The 18078-nt window shown below is 52.0% G+C and overlaps 1 protein-coding gene across 1 annotated transcript; it reads left to right on the top strand.

Moving 5' to 3' along the window:
• The first annotated feature begins 3255 nt into the window (after positions 1–3255).
• On the top strand, positions 3256–8740 carry LOC132079842 (putative P2Y purinoceptor 10). The gene is made up of 2 exons (XM_059482663.1): positions 3256–3464; positions 6609–8740. The coding sequence occupies exon 2, from the start codon at positions 6659–6661 to the stop codon at positions 7772–7774; it is 1116 nt and encodes a 371-aa protein (XP_059338646.1). The 5' UTR covers positions 3256–3464; positions 6609–6658; the 3' UTR covers positions 7775–8740.
• The last annotated feature ends 9338 nt before the right edge of the window (positions 8741–18078 follow it).

Genomic DNA, 18078 nt, shown 5'->3' with positions numbered 1-18078 from the left:
TGTGGTGTGCAGGGGATCAGATAACTCTGACTGAAAGTCTCTTCTGGTGTGGGGGAAAGTGCCCTGGTTTTGGCTGGGGTAGAACTAAACCACCTCTATGGGGTTCAGCTGCCAGATGGGTTTAAACCACCAGGGAAAGTCAGTCAGGATGGGCCAGCCCAGACAGCAACAGCTCAGAGCAGAGATCAGAGAAAACCTGCAGTTTTTGGAAGTCCAAGATGATCCATTTGGCCTCCAAAAACCCACATGTGATAGCCAAATCCTTCAGTTCAGGCCTCCAAAACCTCAGTGTGCATGTCAAGAGAAGAAAACAGGCATTCCAGTGAGGAGGAGACTATCCCAGCTGCCTTCACTGCTGGCTGGTGCTGGATCTGACCCAGGACCTGGGCTGCAGGGGCTGCTTTGCCTCACACAATCAGAGGTACAACAAGCCTGGCTCAGGTTCCTGTAATTCACCCCATTTCCTGTGACCAAAAAACATGTTTATTATTTTGACAAGAGGAAATATAATTTCATGATGCTGCTCCTGGATTATCTCTTGTGCTGGTCCTGCTGCCCAGACTCACGAGTAGAAAAAGACTTTTCTTCTTTCTTGGGCAGACACAAAAAAGCTGGTTTAACAGACATGCTACAGAAAGGCAGAATTGAACCAAATCAAGAGGTTTGGTACAGCTCCACAGGGGTGTGAAAGATGGATCAGAAGGGCTTCTGGGGTTGGAGCATCTTCTGAAGGGAACTGTTCAGGATGGAGATGTGGTGATGTCTCCAAGCCACCTGCACTGGCCTGTCCCCAAGGCACAGCCCTGGGCAAACACATTTCTTTTCCTCTAGAACATGAGCCATTCACCTTTTAGCAAAAAGCAAATGTGTTTCTCTGCAGTGCCACCCCATCCTAACCAGAAGCAGATCTCTGGTACCTCCCATCCTCCTGTGCATGAGGACAAACCCATTTGGGAAAAACTCCTCAGGGATTTAAAGCCTTTCTGCAGCTTCAGGTTCTGAGCTGCAGGATCTTGCAGTACCTCTTGCTTCCCTTAAATGAAATTATCAGCTCTCTGCCCAGAGGAAAAACAAAATATACTGGAAATGCAGGATAACAACCCCACAGCTCAAAAACATGAAACCACTTCATTGCACTTAAAAGATTTTGGGGATGAATGGTACATTTTAACCAAAAATGCTGGGTTTGTGGATTAGACAAAGGCTTAGCCCAAAAAGTAAGGGAGCCATTGATAATTATTTGCTGTAAAATAAATCAGAGCTTTCCAAAATGCTCTCCCTGCACAGAACTCTGTGTGACAGCGAGAGGGACAATGAGCTGGGGGCTCACCCAGCCCTGCTCAGCTCCCTGCACAAGGGTGAAGCTGCTTTGTGTGAGCAAACCTCCTCCTCCCCCTGCTTTTCATACATCCTTCAGGTGCATCCTGTCAGATATTCTCAATGCTGAGCGCTTGAGAGACGCTGATCATCTGCATTTGGCCCCCTGCCCACAGGATTCCAGGCTGCAGGAGAAGAGACCTTTATCTGGAGGCCTTAGATAAAGTCTCACAGTTATTAAAAAAATTATTTTAGGTCTTCTGCCTTTGAAAGCAGAACGTTGCCAAGTGTGAAAGGCACGTTGGGGATGAGCCAGAGAAACAGAAATGCTAAACAAAAACATGCTCAATTTGAAAGAAGAATGGAGAGGTTGATCCATGTGTGTGGAAGGATGAGGTTTGTCAATCCCTCAGCTTTTCGTGGCCAGAAATGTTGTGATCCTCTGCAAAAGTTCTCCAAAAAGTCAAAGAGCAGAAGAAGAGCTCAGCTTGGTTACAAAGCCCTCACTTGGGTCTGACATCCACTGATCTCTCCCTCCCCAGCAGCACAGCTGGAAACAAACACCTAAAAATAGGGCTCAGGGATGGCTGGATATGCTGCTGCAGACACAGAAATAGGATGTCCCAGGCAGGATATCCTGATAAAACAGCCCCTTCACTTTGGGATTAACCTCTGCCCTCTGGACACGGACAGGGCACAGTGCCAGCCTCCCTTCTGTGCTCTCTGAATGCTCCACAAACACACAAGGGCTGCTCCTTCTTCCCAGGATCAGCACCAGCTGCTGGAAGAGATGCACAGGAAGAAAACTGGAAATGGTAAACAGCTCTTGCATCTCCCAAATCCTCTGAGATGAGAACTATGGGGATTTAGGGTGCCCAGCGAAGCTGGGGCTGCCCCATCCCTGGAAGTGTCCAAGGCTGGACAGGCTTGGAACAACCTGGGATAGTGGGAGGTGTCCCTGCCCATGGCAGGGGTGTTGGAATCAGAGGGTCTTTAAGGTCCCCAATCCAAATCACTCTCAGATTCTGTGATTTCTGGACACAAGGAGACCTGGCAGCTGAGTGGGTGCCACAGCTCTGGTGCACTCCTGACCCCAACCCCTGAGCTGGTAACAAGTTTATGAGATCTTCCTCCTTTCATTTCTCTTCCACAGTTCTGTTCACATTAATTTTGTGAGGTTACACAACCATTTACAAAAAATAGGGTAGGAGTATTTCTATTTTTATGTTACCTCCAGGAAAAGGAATAGTATTTCTATTTTTATGTTACTTCCAACAGCCAAATTATCTGTGCAAGCCCTGGGCCGTGAGCTGTGACTCTGGATATCAAGTAAAAACTGCTCAGCTGGAAAAGAGGCAGCTCATAAGTCACACCATGAAGTTACACCACTTCTTCAGCCCTGCAGAAAGGAAGTCATGCTCAGCAGGCAGAAAAACAGCTAAAAACTTTCTATATGTGCATATATATATAGGAAGGGAATTAAAGGAATTAAAGAATAAGGTTGGGAATGATGCATGTTATGGGTTTTTTAAACAACAATATTTTGGGGGAAATCTCCACCTTAAACCATCACATTATGTCAGGAATAAAGCCCAAACCCTCCAGCTTTAGCCTGCAGCCTTGATAGTCTGAGGCTAACCAAGCTTCCAAGAAAATGAGGGAAAATTACTCCCTTCCAGTAACTCACACTGGCAGAGCGCTCGGTTTTCCTTCAGCGAGCGCTTATTGGGAGGCTGCTCCTGTATTTTACAGCTCTTCCCGGGCAAAGTGACCGTGGAGTGGAGCAGGAGCAGCCGGAGGGAAGGGCACCATCCCCTCCCACAGCCCCTGTGCCCAGCGGGGACACAAATCCGAGGTGTCCATCCCAGGGCACTGTCACCAAACGACGTCATCGCCTTCCCAGCGGCTTTAACGTCATTAGCTGCACACATTTGGTGCGGAGAAGAGAAACAAAATACAGGATTTCCTGTTCTGCAGCCACCGGACCGGGCTGCAGATGCCGGCAAGATTCCAGCGCTCCGAAACCATGTGGAAGTTGAACGAGGAGGCGCTGGGATTGCTGAGAGAAGCAGTGGGAAATAAAAGCAGGACGCTGGCTGCTCCCTAGCACGGCTATGACCCCCCCGGAGCATGGGAAGCCCAGCAAGGTGAGTGGCGTTTCTGCTCTTTGCTTCAGAAGGCTGAAACTGGTGCAGTTTTAGCAACTTTATAATTTCTCTGTAGTTCTTCAAGAGATGGTTATCGGGCAGGAGCTGGTGCAACATTCTCAGCCGCTTCTGCTGTGCCCACAAATTGGTCTCCGAGGGTGGGTGAAGGGAGTCGGTGCCTGGGACAGGCTGTGGTGTGGGTGAGGACATGGGGAGAGGCTGTTTTAGCCAAAAAAACCTCAGTTTTGTCCTTACTGACAGAGGCTGCCATCAGCAACCAGCTCTATTTACGCATTTCCTATTAGTGCCTAGATTAAACAAACAAAATTATTGCTTACAACCCCAGAGCCAGAAAACTCCACTACTTAAACCAAGACCGCATTTTAAGCCATAAGTGGATTTATTATTATTTTTAATTTTTTTTTTTTCCCAAGCCTGCTTTTTCCTCCAGCATCCCAGCGCTGAAGGGAGGCAGCTCTGCCCCCATTCCCCAGCTCGGGGGGCTCTCCCCAGCCATGCCTGGAGCTCAGCTTTAGCCTGGGCTGTCCGAGCAGCCCATGGAAAAGATGAGGGCGAGTTTGCCAATGGATCGGGAGCAGCAAATGCAGGAACACCGCGGTGGTGTGGGGCTGGGTGGGGCCCGGGCTGATTCACAGGAGCCGGGCGGTTTCCAGCCACATTCGCCTCCAGGAACGCTCCAAAAATCAGCCCCGGGTGCTCTAAGAGCTGCCTTGGCCTCCTAATTAATTGCAGTTATTTGATGTTTAATGAATGGCGGGGCTGCATCCACAGTCAGTGCTCTGGCTCCTCGGGCACTGATATTGGGCTCCCTCGTGGAATTTCAGCTGATTAAAACTCAGCCTTGCCAAAAAAAACACTCCCTGCTCCTGCCTGTGTTTAAATCCATGCATGGATGAAATGGGAAAATAATCAAAGAACGGCAGGAACATTTTATAGAAGATTTATAAAGGCACTGAACCAAACCCCAGACAGAGCCCACAGGAGCATCTCTGTCCTGGCACCCCCAGCAAGGCAGGGGGAAGCTGGAGGGATGTGGGGCAAAGGGAAAACTGGAAAACAATAAAAAATGTACAACTCCACCTTCCCAGGAATTGTTGCGGTGAACAAGCCTGGCCTGACCCCCGCCCAGGGTGGAGATCTCTGCTGCTTTCCTGCCAGTGCCCTCCAAAGCTGTGTGGGGTACCAGGAGTGCCAGCCAGCTCTCCCATCAGGAACAGGCACTCCTGTGCTCCCAGGAAAAGTCGAAAACGTGGAGAAAAGCAGCAGGGAGCTCCCCATGGAAGAGGTGTAGGATTTGGGCTGAGCTGTGTGGCAGGCACACCGTGGGCTCTGTGACCCCTTCCATGAGCCCACACCAGGTGCCACCTCTGTCACTGGACAGCTGTGCCAGGGGCTGGGAACAGCTGCATCCCCCACGCTCCCTGGCAGTTTGTCCTCTCTATTTTCTGCAGGGGTGTGAAGACAAGTCCTGCCACCCCTTTGCCTGGGTTAAACAGACTGAGTGCCAAGGGCACAAGTCCCTGATGGATTTTTGGGCAGGTGAGGGGCACAGGGACCCTGCAGGGACCAAGGAGCTGTTTCCCAGTTTTCCCTCAGCACATATGCCTACTCTCCCCTGCCTTTCCCAGCTCAGTGGAGCAATCACAAAGCTCTGGCACAGTCGGCAACTGAGAGGTGCCCTCACTCAGCAGCCCCAGTTCCACTGGAAAAACACGGAAAAGCAGGAAGGCAGATTGGGAAAGGCTCAGTTTGGAAAGCAGGGTGGGAGCACTGACCCCGCTGGCATCAGAGGTGAGGCTGGGGGCAGCCAGCTGAGAGGCCATGGCTGTATTTTAGATATTTATCTGCACATAAAAATATAAAATATCTAAAATTATGATTTCCTCCTGATCCTGAAAACATGGTAACCCCACCAAAGAGCTGCCCAGATGAGGAAGAGCAGGATCGAGGAGACTTCATCCGATACCTTGAAGCATTGGGATGAATTCGCTCCTGGAAATCCATCCCTGTGACAAACACCAGGCTCTGGGAAACAACACTGTGGCTGCTTCTTAATTAATTACTGCTGATGAGGGGCTGGGTGACAGTGACAGGAGGTGCTGAGGGTTCTGCCAGCCCCAGCTCCAGGCAGGGAAGGGCAGGGCAGGCTGCCCACTTCTCACAGGTTCCATTTCCAAGGGGGAAAATCCCCCTGTTTGTTCCAGATGATGCTGCAGCCCCTGGGTTTGTATCCTGCTGCTGCCAAATCCCCTCTTCCCAAAAGAACAAATTCTTTCCCTTGGGATCTGCTCATGAACAGCAAAATCCATCACCTCTCCAGTGAACTGCAGGAACACCTGAACTCCCCATGACCCGCTAGTAATCCCCTCAGCGCTGGGTGAGCTGGGATGGGTAAATGGAGGAGAATAATTTCTACTTTAACTAGAGAGGAGTTGTATTTGTCTCCCTGCATGTCCTGAGCAGTTGCTGAAGGATAATTCCTGCTGCTGAGGGATAATTCCTGCTGCTCCAGCACGATGCCTGCACAATGTGCCGGGAGTGCTGGAATTGAGTTAGCAGGGCCAACAGAGCAACTGGCGTGTGTTCGGCCAGTTATTAACTTATAAATCTACCCTTAACTCTGGAGCCAGAGCTGATGGATCTGTCTGCAGCTCTCCCCTGGCCTCAGCTGCCTGGGGATGTTAATTATTGCCTTTGCTGCCGATTCACATTAGATCCCTGCATGGATCTGCAAAGACAGTGCCTAAATCTATTTCAAATCTCTATTTATTTACAGTCCAGCTGAAATTGCTTGTAGATGTAGAGCGCCGATTTGACAGAGTGTGATGGGAAACTTGATAAAATAAAAGTGGTTCTGGAAAACCCTGGGAGCTGCAGAAGCTCTCTGGCAATCAAGAGATGGATGTTACAGAGCTCAGGGTATTCACTGTAATTGGGGCATCTCACGAGATCCCGCAGAGCACCTCTGCAGGGAGAGGGTGGAGGATGCCTGGAATCCCTCCCTGGGAGTGGGGTCACCCTTCCCCACACACACTGACTTGCACACAACTGATTCTTCTATCCTAAAGCACACTTACTCCATGGAGAGATTTTGGCTTTACAGCATCTTTTTTCTCACTCCAGGACCCCTTCCCCTGCTGTGACTGCCCCATGAGCGAAGAGACCCAGCCAGGATGGAGAGCAACGTGTCCTCCAGGAACTGTTCTGACCCCCAGATGTCCTTCCAGTCCACCCTCTACGCCACCACCTACACCCTCATCTTCATCCCGGGGCTCCTGGCCAACAGCGCTGCCCTGTGGGTCCTGTGCCGGTTCCTCAGCAGGAAGAGCAAAGCCGTCATCTTCATGATCAACCTGGCCGTGGCCGACCTGGCCCACGTCCTCTCGCTGCCCCTGCGCACCTACTACTACATCAACCACACCTGGCCCTTCGGGAGCTTCCTGTGCCAGGTGTGCTTCTACCTGAAGTACCTCAACATGTACGCCAGCATCTGCTTCCTCAGCTGCATCAGCATCCAGCGGTACCTGTTCCTGCTGCACCCCTTCCGAGCCAAGGGCTGGAAGCGCCGCTACGACGTGGCCATCAGCGCCCTGGTCTGGCTCTTGGTGGGGGCTGCCTGCCTGCCCCTCATCATCGTCAGGAGCCCAGCCCTGTCCAACTCCATCAACAGCTGCTTCTCGGACCTGGGCGTGAAGCAGCTCAGCCCCGGGGCCGCCATCGCACTGGTGACGGTGGCGGAGCTGTTTGGCTTCGTCATCCCCTTCGGCACCATCGCCTGGTGCACGTGGAGGATGTGGCATTCCCTGCGGGAGGGCCCCACGGCGCTGCAGGACGCTGGAGAGAAGCGGAAGGCCCTGAGGATGGTCCTCATGTGCGCCGCCGTCTTCTTCATCTGCTTCACCCCCTACCACATCAACTTCCCCTTCTTCATGATGGTGATCGAGAACGTCATCCGGGACTGCGCCCTGCACCGGAGCACGCTGCGCTTCCACCCCATCTCCCTGTGCCTGGCCAGCCTCAACTGCTGCCTGGACCCCGTCCTCTACTACTTCATGACCTCCGAGTTCCAGGCGCAGCTGCTGCGCCACGGCTGCGTGGCCCTGAGGACGCGGCTCCCGCCCCGCCGCAGCAGCGCCTCCGGCACCGACACCGCCCACGACATCCGCGTCAGGAAGAGGAATCTCCCCCGCCTCAAGTTCTGGTCTCTTCCCAAGTTCTTTGGCCAGATAAACAGCATGGACATCCCCACTGTGCCCCCCGATGAGCTGCTGCTGGAGTCCATCTCGTGAGAGCCCTGTCCATGCAGGGGCTTCTCAGAGCTGCAGGGAGGACTGCTCTGCTCTCCAAATCCGTCTGGAACTGTCCCTGTGTGACACAGGTGGCAGGACCTGATCCATGAGGACGTTGTGGTGCCAAAAGATCTGCTGGTTGTGCTGTTGCTGCTGGGGACTGTTGGCTTCCATCCCCTCAAAAGCCATTGTTGATGCCAATGGCTGGACTGCAGTGGGTTCAGGTGCCTCATTTCGGGTGTTTCAGTACTTCTGCAGATTTGCCATTTTGAGAATCCTTCTGAACCCTGAGCTGTGAGTGAGAGGCTCAGCCTTGGCACAGCTCTGGGGATTTCAGCCCTGATCCTGGGTACCTACAGCCACCATCACCTGGAGCATCCACCACACTCACACTGGGCTCTGGATCAGGACAGTTCATCATCTCCATGTAAACTGAACCTTTTCTACTATGAAAATCCATCACCTGGGTCCAATGCAGCCTAATCTGGATGCAAGACTGTAGCCAAGCAGAGTATTAACCTATGTCACATCAGTGTTATAAGAGAGGGCTCAACAAACTGGGCTTAGCTCACACTGCTGGAAAAGGCACCCAGAGCTGAGCAGAAGGACCCACCTGGCTCCTGGGAGCTGCAGGTGCTTGGCTAATTATGGGAGATCAATATCTGGAAGACAAACTATGATAGACATGCCACAAGCAAAGAGGGAAATGTGACACCTCCCAGGGCACATGAACTCACAGAGCTCTGGTGTGAGCTGCAAAAACAGGGACTTGTCATTGGTGTCTCTTGTGTTGTTCTTGGGAGTCTTGTGTTGTTTGTCATGTTGCTGACGTGTGTGGTTGCACATGAAGATGTTATCCAAACTTTCAGTTTTGCTTTGACCACCAAAAACCATCCCAACCTTCAGTGGGTACTGAGAAAATGTACAAAACTGACTCCAGTATGCCCTGAAAGCTTCAAACTCTGAGGAAATAAAATGATCCCAATGTGTATTCAAGCTTCAGGAGTATTGTTTTAAGTGCTCGGAATATTCTCATTATGCTCCACATCTCCTCTCAGAGCAGTGACACAATTTGGGGGGGACACCCAAGTCTGGGGCTCAGAGAAGCCTTGAAAAGTGGCCAGTGCAGGGGTTCTGAGGTCTCCTCCTCAGAAAACCCTCAGGAAATTTTTTAAGTAAATGAAGGCAGGGAGGGATTGATAGAAAACAGCTTTTCCCATGATTGGATGCACATTTCCACCCCATGCAGCGTTTCTGGGAAGCACAGAATGGGTGCTGATGGGGGAGACCAGATGGGAGACCCAGACAAACTGGAGGAATTTGCTTTGGTACCTAAAGTGTGCCAGAGACAGGCAGAAAACTCCAGGAGCAGGCAGAAAAGCCGCTACCCTGGGGCTCATTCTGTCCCAAATCTCCTCCTCCTCTCACAAAAAACATAAATAACAAAAGGCCATGTTTTCCTTGTTTGCTTGGGGGGGAAAAAAAGAGCTTTCAGGGCTGGAAAATGCTGTTTCAGATGGCCCAAACCCAGCAGAGTGTGGAGGCAAAACAGGAAATCCAATAAAACCTCACCGATGCCGGGACTGGCTCAGGGCAGCTCCCGCAGACAGGACAAGCCACACCAGCAGGATCTTCACCAGCACTGTGGCTTTTCCCGGGTGTTTTGGGAATGGCACAACCCTGAGGAGCTGGGCTGGACATCCAGGTGGCCCTGAATGACCACGGACAGGTTATTTATAAGCCCCCATGAGCAACAGCAAATCCTGGATTGTGGCTCCAACTTTACTGGCAGCAGCAGCTCCAGGTTTCCCAGGAGCTCCAGTTCCCACTGGGACTTTGCCAGTTTGTTTTCAGATTGCTTTTCTGACATTTCTGCAACACAGCTTGCCCCTTCCAAACAGAGAACAGGAAAGAGCAAACCCAAAACTCTCCCTAGTGTCACATGGAGACTCAAGAGCAAACCCTCCCTCAAGCAGCAGAAAAATCCCTTGCAGGGTGGGACACCCTGGGTAGCAGGGATTTTGCTGGGTTTTCTGTGAATCAGTCCCTGAAGGAGCATCCTTTTCCAGTACAAACTGGTGCTTCTTGCTCTTCCAGTGCCTGCCAGGCTCCTGTTTATCAGCTGTAGGTTCATCATGGAATGGTTTGGGTTGGGAGGGTTCTTTAAGCTCATCCCACTCCTGTCATGGGCAGGGACACCTTCCACTATCCCAGGTTGCTCCAAATCCCATCCAGCCTGGCCTTGGACATTTGCAGGGATCCAGGGGCAGGCACAGCTGCTCTGAGCACCCTGTGCCAGGGCCTCCCCACCCTCACAGGGAAGAATTTTTTCCTAAAATCCCATCAAAACCTACACTTACATATCCCTACAATTATGCAGTACTTGGGTGTATCCAAGCTGTCCCTTGCACAGCACTTTTTAGAGCCCCACAGGGAGGGAGGGGAGCTGCTTTTCTCCTGGCTAAAAATACCTTTATCCTCCCTCCGTGACCACATGTTCCCATCCAGCCCCAAAGTGACTTTGCCTCTGGAAAACCACTCAGCCTCTGTGGAGCCCTCACAATGGAGCCTCCTCTGACTTTTGGCACCACTGCTGGCAAGGGGCAGCTTCTCCACCCACCCACCTCTAGCTGGAGAGGGGAAGTGCTGTCCCTGGCAAGGGAACAAACACCAACAGCTCCAACCCTGAGCACAGCTCCAACACACTCAAGGAGAATTTTGCTGCTTCAAACCCAGGCGAGCCAGGGAGTAGTTCTCCAAGCCAGGGAGCTGTTTTACAGACAGCCATGATTTCATCAGACCCAAATCCAATTTTTGATGCGTGTGCTCAGCCAGCAACACCCTGCAAAGCCCAAGTTTGGGGTGTGGTGGGACAGCACCGTGTGACAGCCCCAGGTGCGTCCATCACCCCTCCCATGCTCCAGGGTCCTGTTCAGGGCACGGGGAGAGGATTTGGGAATTCTGCGTGGATGCCATGGCAGGGTTCAGCACTGGGAGGGCGCTCAGCATTGCAGGGAGCAGCCAAAGCCTCATCCCAGCACAGCCAGCACATCTTTATCCTTCCCGGCAGGCTCTGCCACGCCATCGCCCGGCCCTGCTCCTTTTGCAGGGATTTTTTGGTTTTTCAAGAGAATTCCCTGCAGCAGGCACGCAGGGCAGGGAAACCCAGCAGTTTTAGCCCTCAGCCTGGTGTCAGCAGCACGGCTGCATCCCTGGCTCCACGTGAGCCCTGCTGATGCTGGGAGCTGCATCCATGGAGCTGTGCCTGCTCCCCCTTTCCAGACACGCTCCTTTCCCCTGGGACAGCCCCAGCCATGTGGAGAGCAGGCAGACAACCTCTTCCCAGGGATTATTGCTATTAAAGACAGGCAGTGCAGATCAGAAAGACCTCAGCTGGTTCTCTCTGAGGAGCTCCTGCAAGGTCGTGAAGCACAAGCTGAGACAAACTGAGAACTTCCAATTCTTGTAAGATACAAATGTAAGTAAAGAAAAAAAGTATAATCAATACAAGAGAAAAATACAATTTTAAGATTTTACTTCATGCTGGAAAATAATTACTTTGTGATTCGATGCCCAGCTCCAAGACCTCCTGATTTTTGTTGACCTCAACTGCAGCAGGATTGGAAGGTCCAGCCAGGGTTTTCCCTGGGGACAGCAGAACTCAGAGACTGGCACTTGCCTGCTGGGAAAGGCACCCCCACAGCCCAGGAAAGCTCCTGGAGTGATGGGATGGATTCCAGTGGCAATGCACACAGAGTGTGGCACCAGCAAAACAAGATTTGGGGTGCCCTGCAAGGTGGTTTTGAGACAAAACCTCCCTCAGTACCCTACATTCACTCCCTGCCCCAAGCTCAGGCTCTGCCTTCCATAACCAGGTTGACACTGGAAATGGCAGTGAAGCAGAGAATCCATCACCTGCTGCAGTGGTAAAAGCAAAGGAACCCATCTCCAAGCCCAGGTGCTGCTCAGCCACAAGGGATTGATGATTCCTGGGACCAGCCTCAATTTTATTGTCCATTAAAGTCACCTTCAAACCATCCCCTCAATCCTTGTGGGAGGCAGGAGTGCCAGGGTCACACAGGGGAATGCTGGGGGAGAGCCTGGGGACCCCAGGGTGTCACATCACACAGTTTTGGGGAGAGGGAGAGGAAATGAATGAAAGCATGGCAGAGGTGAGAGGTGCTGGGAAGGTTTCACATCCCGGATCCTGCTGAAATTAGGGAAACACCCCAGGGCTGATGTGAGCTGAGGCAGCGTCCTCCTCTGAGGGCTCAGTGACACCCCAGCTCCACAGAACCTCCCTTCAGCACTAAACCCCAACCCTCACTGCTGCCAGCCCAAAAACACCAGTCCAAAACCAGCCCTGCACCACAGGCACAGCTCTGCAGAGAAGATCCCTCAGTGCTGAAAGCTCTGCCTCCCACGTTAATTAAAACACATCAAGCCATCAGCAGCTTCAGAATAAAGCTGGAAGCTTTAACCAGCAGGAGCATCAGCTGCTGGAACAGGCCCACAGCTGCATTTTTGGGAGATGTGGCCCACAGAGCCTTGGAGAGGGTTTGTCACCACAGGGTGACAAACTGTGTGCCCTGAGAGGCTGTGAAAACCATTAATGTCCTGTAAACCCCCATAAAAAGGAGTGTGGAGAGCTACAAACCCTAAGCTGGAATTGTGATATGAGTAAAACAACGATGCTTTAAATGAGCAGGTATAATATAATGTATATATATATATATTTATATGCTGTTCTCCTGGGAAGATGTGTAAGAAAAATTAATAAATGCAAATTAAAAAGTCGCAGATCTCTGCAGAACTTCTCAGGAAATAATTTGCAAAGTCACTTTTTCAAATTAACCAACCGAATCATTGCTCCCTTAGCAAGAATTCTCGCTGATGTTCCTTGGGCTGGAGTCCTCCGCTGGATCAGCGGGGAAGTGCTGCTGCTCAAACTCACAGCGCAGCCAGCTCTGCCCTCTGCCGATGGCCGGGGACAGCGGTGGCCCGGGAATGTGGCCGTAGGTGACACCGCTTCGTGGCACGTTTGGGAAAGAAGAGCCCTGGGCTCTCGCCCTGTTAGTCCATGAGAGATGTGGGAATCCCCTGAATGAGACAGAAATGACCGCGGAGAACTCGCTGCTTTTGGGGAGCCCAAATGCGCCCAGGATCAGCTTCGGGGGGACCCTAAATCCCCCCCCAAATCCCTGGGAGCAGGGACTGCAGCACAGGGGTGCAAACACCCCGGTGAGAGGGCAGGAGCCTTGCCCTGGGGAAGGAAAATTATGGATGAATCCTCATTCCCTCAGCCTCAGCTCCGTGCCTGTCCCAGAGGGGCTCTGCCAGCAGGTTTCTGTCCCCAGGAGCTGAGTTAGGGCTCCTACCCCATCCCTGGCAGCGGGTCCCTGTCCCCAGGAGCTGGGTTAGACCTCTGACCCCTGGCATCGGGTCCCTGGTTATCTGTTATCTGAGTTGGGGCTCTGACCCCATCTCTGGCAGCGGGTCCCCGTCCCCCAGAGCTGGGTTGGGGCTCTGACCCCACCCCGGCAGCAGGAACAGCCGCTGGGGTGACACCAACCTCGCAGCGACAGCTCCCAAAGCACCCCGAGAGCATCAGCACACTCGCAAACCCCCGTGGAAAGCACGGGAGGAGGAGGACAGCAGCAGAAGGACAGGAGAGGACCGGGGCGATGCCCGGAGCCCCCGGGGCAGGCACAGCCCGGAGCGGGGCCCCGCCGTGCCCGCGCCGCTCCCCAGGGCGCAGCCGCTCCCCGCCAGTTGCGCTTTTGCTTTGCACGGCGAGGGAGGGACCGGCCGTGGGGACCTCTGCAGCCCCGCGGGGACACGCCGGGACAGCCGCCGGGACAGCAAAGGTACGGCTGGGATTCCTCTGTCCTGGTTTCCTTCGGGTCACGCTGGGGGGGACCAGTTGGGCTTTTTTTGGTTGTTGTGCCGGACATTTGGTGAGGCTCTGCCGGGATGGGACAGCCAGGGGGGTCCTGCCTGCACCACAGAGCTGGTGTAAGTCCCGGAGTAAATACGTAGAAGGGAGGAGATGCAAAGCCCAGCTATATTGATTTATTGAAGAGATAATCTTCATTTATTGAAGAGCTCCTGTGTGTGCCCGTGGGATGCTCTGAGCATCCGAGTGAGAGCGGGGGGATGGCTGAAGCTAAAACACCCAGCCTTGGAGTTTCAAGCTGTGTTTTCAGCTATCACTGAGTGAGCAGCTGAACTTAAGGATTAACCCCAACTCCAGCATTTCTCAGCCTCTGCAAACCCAGCAACCCCTGGGATGGGACTGGTCTGTAAGGGGCCCTTGAGGCCACGCAGCCCCATCCCCCCTGCACAGGGATAACTGACCCAATTCCCATACTTTCCTTGGGTTTGTCTCTCTCTCTTTGTCCCATGAGTTTTCCCAAGTGCTCTGTTCCTCACAAGTGATTCCACGCTGATTTTCCATGGGCCAATTTCCATTTGACCGCAAGAACCAGGGAGGAAGAGGACGGGGTTGTCACACCACAGGGACGTGGCTGTGCATCCCTGGGGGCCGTGTGCTGATGGTTTGGGGGGATAATTCACAACTTTGGTGCCAGAAACATCTCTCAGGGATATCAGAGTGTGCCAGGAAGGCACAAGGAGGGTGGGGGATTAGGCTGACACACAGCTCTGCTGCTCCTGGTTATTTTCCCTTCTTAACCAGGATAAATATTAACAAAGGAGGACAAGAGCTTTTGCAAGGGATTAAAAGGCAAAAGCAGAGTATTTCACATGGCATTAAACCAGAGCATTTATTTTTTCTCTTCATATTCTTGGAATTTAGTTAGCACAGCAAGGGGGAATATTGCTCTGATGGAGAAAGAGATAAATCCCAAATATCTATCAGGAAACTACTTCAAGGCAGAGAAGGCCTCCTGTCATTTGTTAAAAGAACAAAAAACCCAACCCCATACAACATTCAGTTTCTGGTTTCAGCATTTCTATTTTCAGTTCATACCTTGTAAATTCTGCTTCCTGCCAAGGCAGGCCAGAGAACAAAGCGGGCCCCGGGAGAAGCCCAGGCCACCCCTGGGCCAGCTCTGCCCTCCCCACAGAGCCCCTTTGGAGGGACTCAGCCACCCTCACCCTGCCTTCACTCTCACAGGAAACTGAATTTCCATTTGATGTTTCCCCTGTGCATGTTCTGCTTTTATTTTAGGTTGTGGAGGAGAAGAAGGAAAATCACAAGAGAGGTGCCAGGCACAGCCCAGCCCAGCTCCCCCAGGAGGGTAAGTGAGCAGGGGACACCAGGGTGCTGCTGCTGCACCCCTGTCACCCCCAACACAGGTTTTCTGTGTTCTTAAACACATCCTCAACCTGAACACGAGGGGACTGAGCACCCCCAGCTCACCTGGGCCAGCAGCAAGGGCAGGGCTTGGGGGAGGATCCATCCAGGGTGATCCATCCAGGCTGATCCATCATCACCTGGCTCTGGGCAGGAGCAGGAGGATCCATCCAGGCTGATCCATCACCTGGCTCTGGGCAGGAGCAGGAGGTGTTGGCAGATCCCAGCTCTGAGAGGGCTCCAAGCACGAGGTAGCAGCAGGGAGAGCACCCACAAACCCAGCCCAGCCAGGAGCTGCTCCCAAAGCCTCTCCCCACCCAACTAGAGTTAGGAGCTGCTGTGGGTTAAACCCCCAGGATTTGCTAATGAGGATTGGACACCCCTAAGCAGCCTCAGGTGAGGAGCCTGAGCACTGCTGGGGGTTGATGATTTCTGCTGGGGGTTGATGATTTCTGCTGGGGGTTGATGATTTCTGAGGAGGCTCAGCTGAGGAGCAGAGCCCAGCTGTGAGCAGGGTAAGGGGCTGCTCCCACAGCTCCTGCAGGGGTTCTCATGGAGCAGAGGGATACCCAGCTGTCCTCCAGCACATGGAAAATGCTTTACCCAGGATGTACCCAGCTCTAAAAAGCTGATTTTAGGCTGCCTGCAACTCTTACCTGCTGCTCTGACTCATTAGGCACAAATCTTCATCCAGGGCCCCAACGTGGCTGATTTATGGGGTACTCATGGAAAAATCAGGGGAAAAGCTGTTCAGGGAGGGGGAGAAGGAGGTTGTGCCTGTGGAGAGTCTCTCACCCACCCCCTCACAGTGAGGGGGAAGCAAGCACAGAGCATGCAAACCCAAATTTCCTCTTTCTGGAGATTTTTTTAGCATCCTGCTGGTTTTTTACCCAGCGCATGGGGCTGAACTCTGTGATGTTGCTGCTTGGGATTTCCAGAGCGCCGTTTCTCACATTGCTGAGTTTTTACACCCCCTCCCCAGCCCTGAGGGTGCCTCTGGGTGCCCTGGCTGAGCCCCCTTGCTGCTCCCCACCTTCAGCTGGGCCCTGGGGACCCCTCGTGCCGCAGGGAGAGGCAGAAAGTCCTGAAAATGCCTCCCTGCCCCAGGGCCAGGCTGGAGGGCCAGGGAGTGGAGTTGCAGGAAAGTTGCTGCGTGATGGGGATGGGGAAGGGCAGGAGCTGGGGGGCAGCAGGAAAAATAAGATGTGCATGTGTGGAAGGGCTGGGGGTGCACTTTGTCCTCTCCTTTGTGTGTCCCAAGGCCCAGAGATGGAGTTAAGGGGGATTTTCCCACTTGGGAATGCAGCCAGGGGAAAAGGAGTTGGATCAAGTCTCCTTCAGTGGAGCCTCTGCCAACAGGAGAGGAGAAACAAACTGGTTTAAATTGATAAGGAAAACTGTTAAAATAAAAATATTATTAATTGTCACTTCTGGAGCATAACAGGATCATTTCACCAGCCATTTTACCCCACTGCTGTAGTTAGATGCTCCCTCTTTAAAAGGAAGGAAGGAAGATATCTCAGTCTCCTTGGTGAGAGAAAATGCAAAAATAGGCATGTTTCCTTTTATGGCAGATTTTCTGCTTCCACCCAAAACTACTTCAAAGTTCCAGTATCATCACACCAGCAAGTGTTGACCATCATTAAATGGGTGTTCACATTTTTTACCTAAGCACTGGAAAAAAACCAGCAGGTACTGCAGCAAATGTCATTTTACCTTTAAAATTAAAATTTTTAAAAATCAAATTAAAAACATTAAAACATTTTAAATTAAGTACATGTGTCTTTGGCATCTGGGTTGGTACCTGCAAACTTCTCCCACTTAGACCTGCAGGATAATTCTTCATGTGGAAGCCAAAGGCAAAGCTGAAACAGTTTGGGCAGAGATCCGAATTTCCTCTGGAATTATCAGATCTGGCTGAGGTTTTTTATGTCTCACACATTCAGATAACATCACCTGTTTGGCTTGCAATTTCAAATAAAATCCACCTCCAGCCTCCTTAGTACCAGCTCTGGCGTTACCAACAGCCCCCGATGTGCACAATGGGTAAGGACAGGCTTAGAAAAAGCAGCTGTGAGGAAGTCAGCTTGGATCAAATGCAGGTAGTTCTGCAAAGGACGGTTTATGTCCTATTTTTAAAATATGAACCTGGTTCTGACCCTATTTTTAAAAGTTGGCCGTGGTTTGGTGAAGCCACTGACCTGGCACTTCCACCCCATGACACAGCGGCAGTGGCTGCCCTGGGGGAAAGGTTTGTGAGCACGTGGGCTACACCAGGAGCAGATTTCCTTCTGCACCTGCAGCTGGGGAGGGTGGCAATGTTCTGAGGGCTTCCCTGGGAAGCCAGGGGAGTGTTCCCCTCAGGAGTTTTTGGGAGGTGAGAGTATCCCCAGGGAGGGAGGCAGGTCTGGCACTGACCACGTGCTGGGGCACAGGAGGAGCAACACCCCCAGGTGTTGTAGCAGAAAATGAACACAATTCCTATTTATTCCTTGGTAGTTCTGCACCTCCACTGGGCAGGGCATGGTCCTTGCTGGGCAGCACAAGAGCTGATCACCACCAAAGCCACAGAGGTTTCTGCTGGAGAGGTGCTCCAGCTTTTTCCATAACTCTTGCTCTGTTCCTCCTGTCTCCCAACAATGCTCCAACTGTCGTAGAAATCTTTTATGAAAAATCCTTTCCTTAGGATTTTTCCTTGTGAGAAGCTGAGAGGCCTCAGGAACAAAATGTAAACAATGGTTATCTGCTGCTGTGGAATGCAACAGGTGGACCTGTGATTGGCCCATGTTGGATGTTTGTAATTAATGGCCAATCACAGTCAGCTGGTTTGGACAGAGAGTCTGAGACAGAGCCTTTGTTATCATTCTTTGCTATTGTATTCTTAGCTAGCCTTCTGATGAAATCCTTTCTTCTATTATTTTAGTATAGTTTTAATGTAATATATATCACAAAATAATAAATCAAGCCTTCTGAAACATGGAGTCAG

This window comes from Ammospiza nelsoni, chromosome 15 (genome assembly GCF_027579445.1).
Source record: "Ammospiza nelsoni isolate bAmmNel1 chromosome 15, bAmmNel1.pri, whole genome shotgun sequence".
NCBI lineage: Eukaryota > Metazoa > Chordata > Aves > Passeriformes > Passerellidae > Ammospiza > Ammospiza nelsoni.
The sequence above is the reverse complement of the archived record's forward strand: the minus strand, read 5'-3'. Positions and strand labels throughout refer to the sequence as shown.

Coding starts and splice junctions, on each gene's coding strand:
- LOC132079842 (XM_059482663.1), top strand. CDS start 6,659: ATGGAGAGCAACGTGTCCTCCAGGAACTGTTCTGACCCCCAGATGTCC.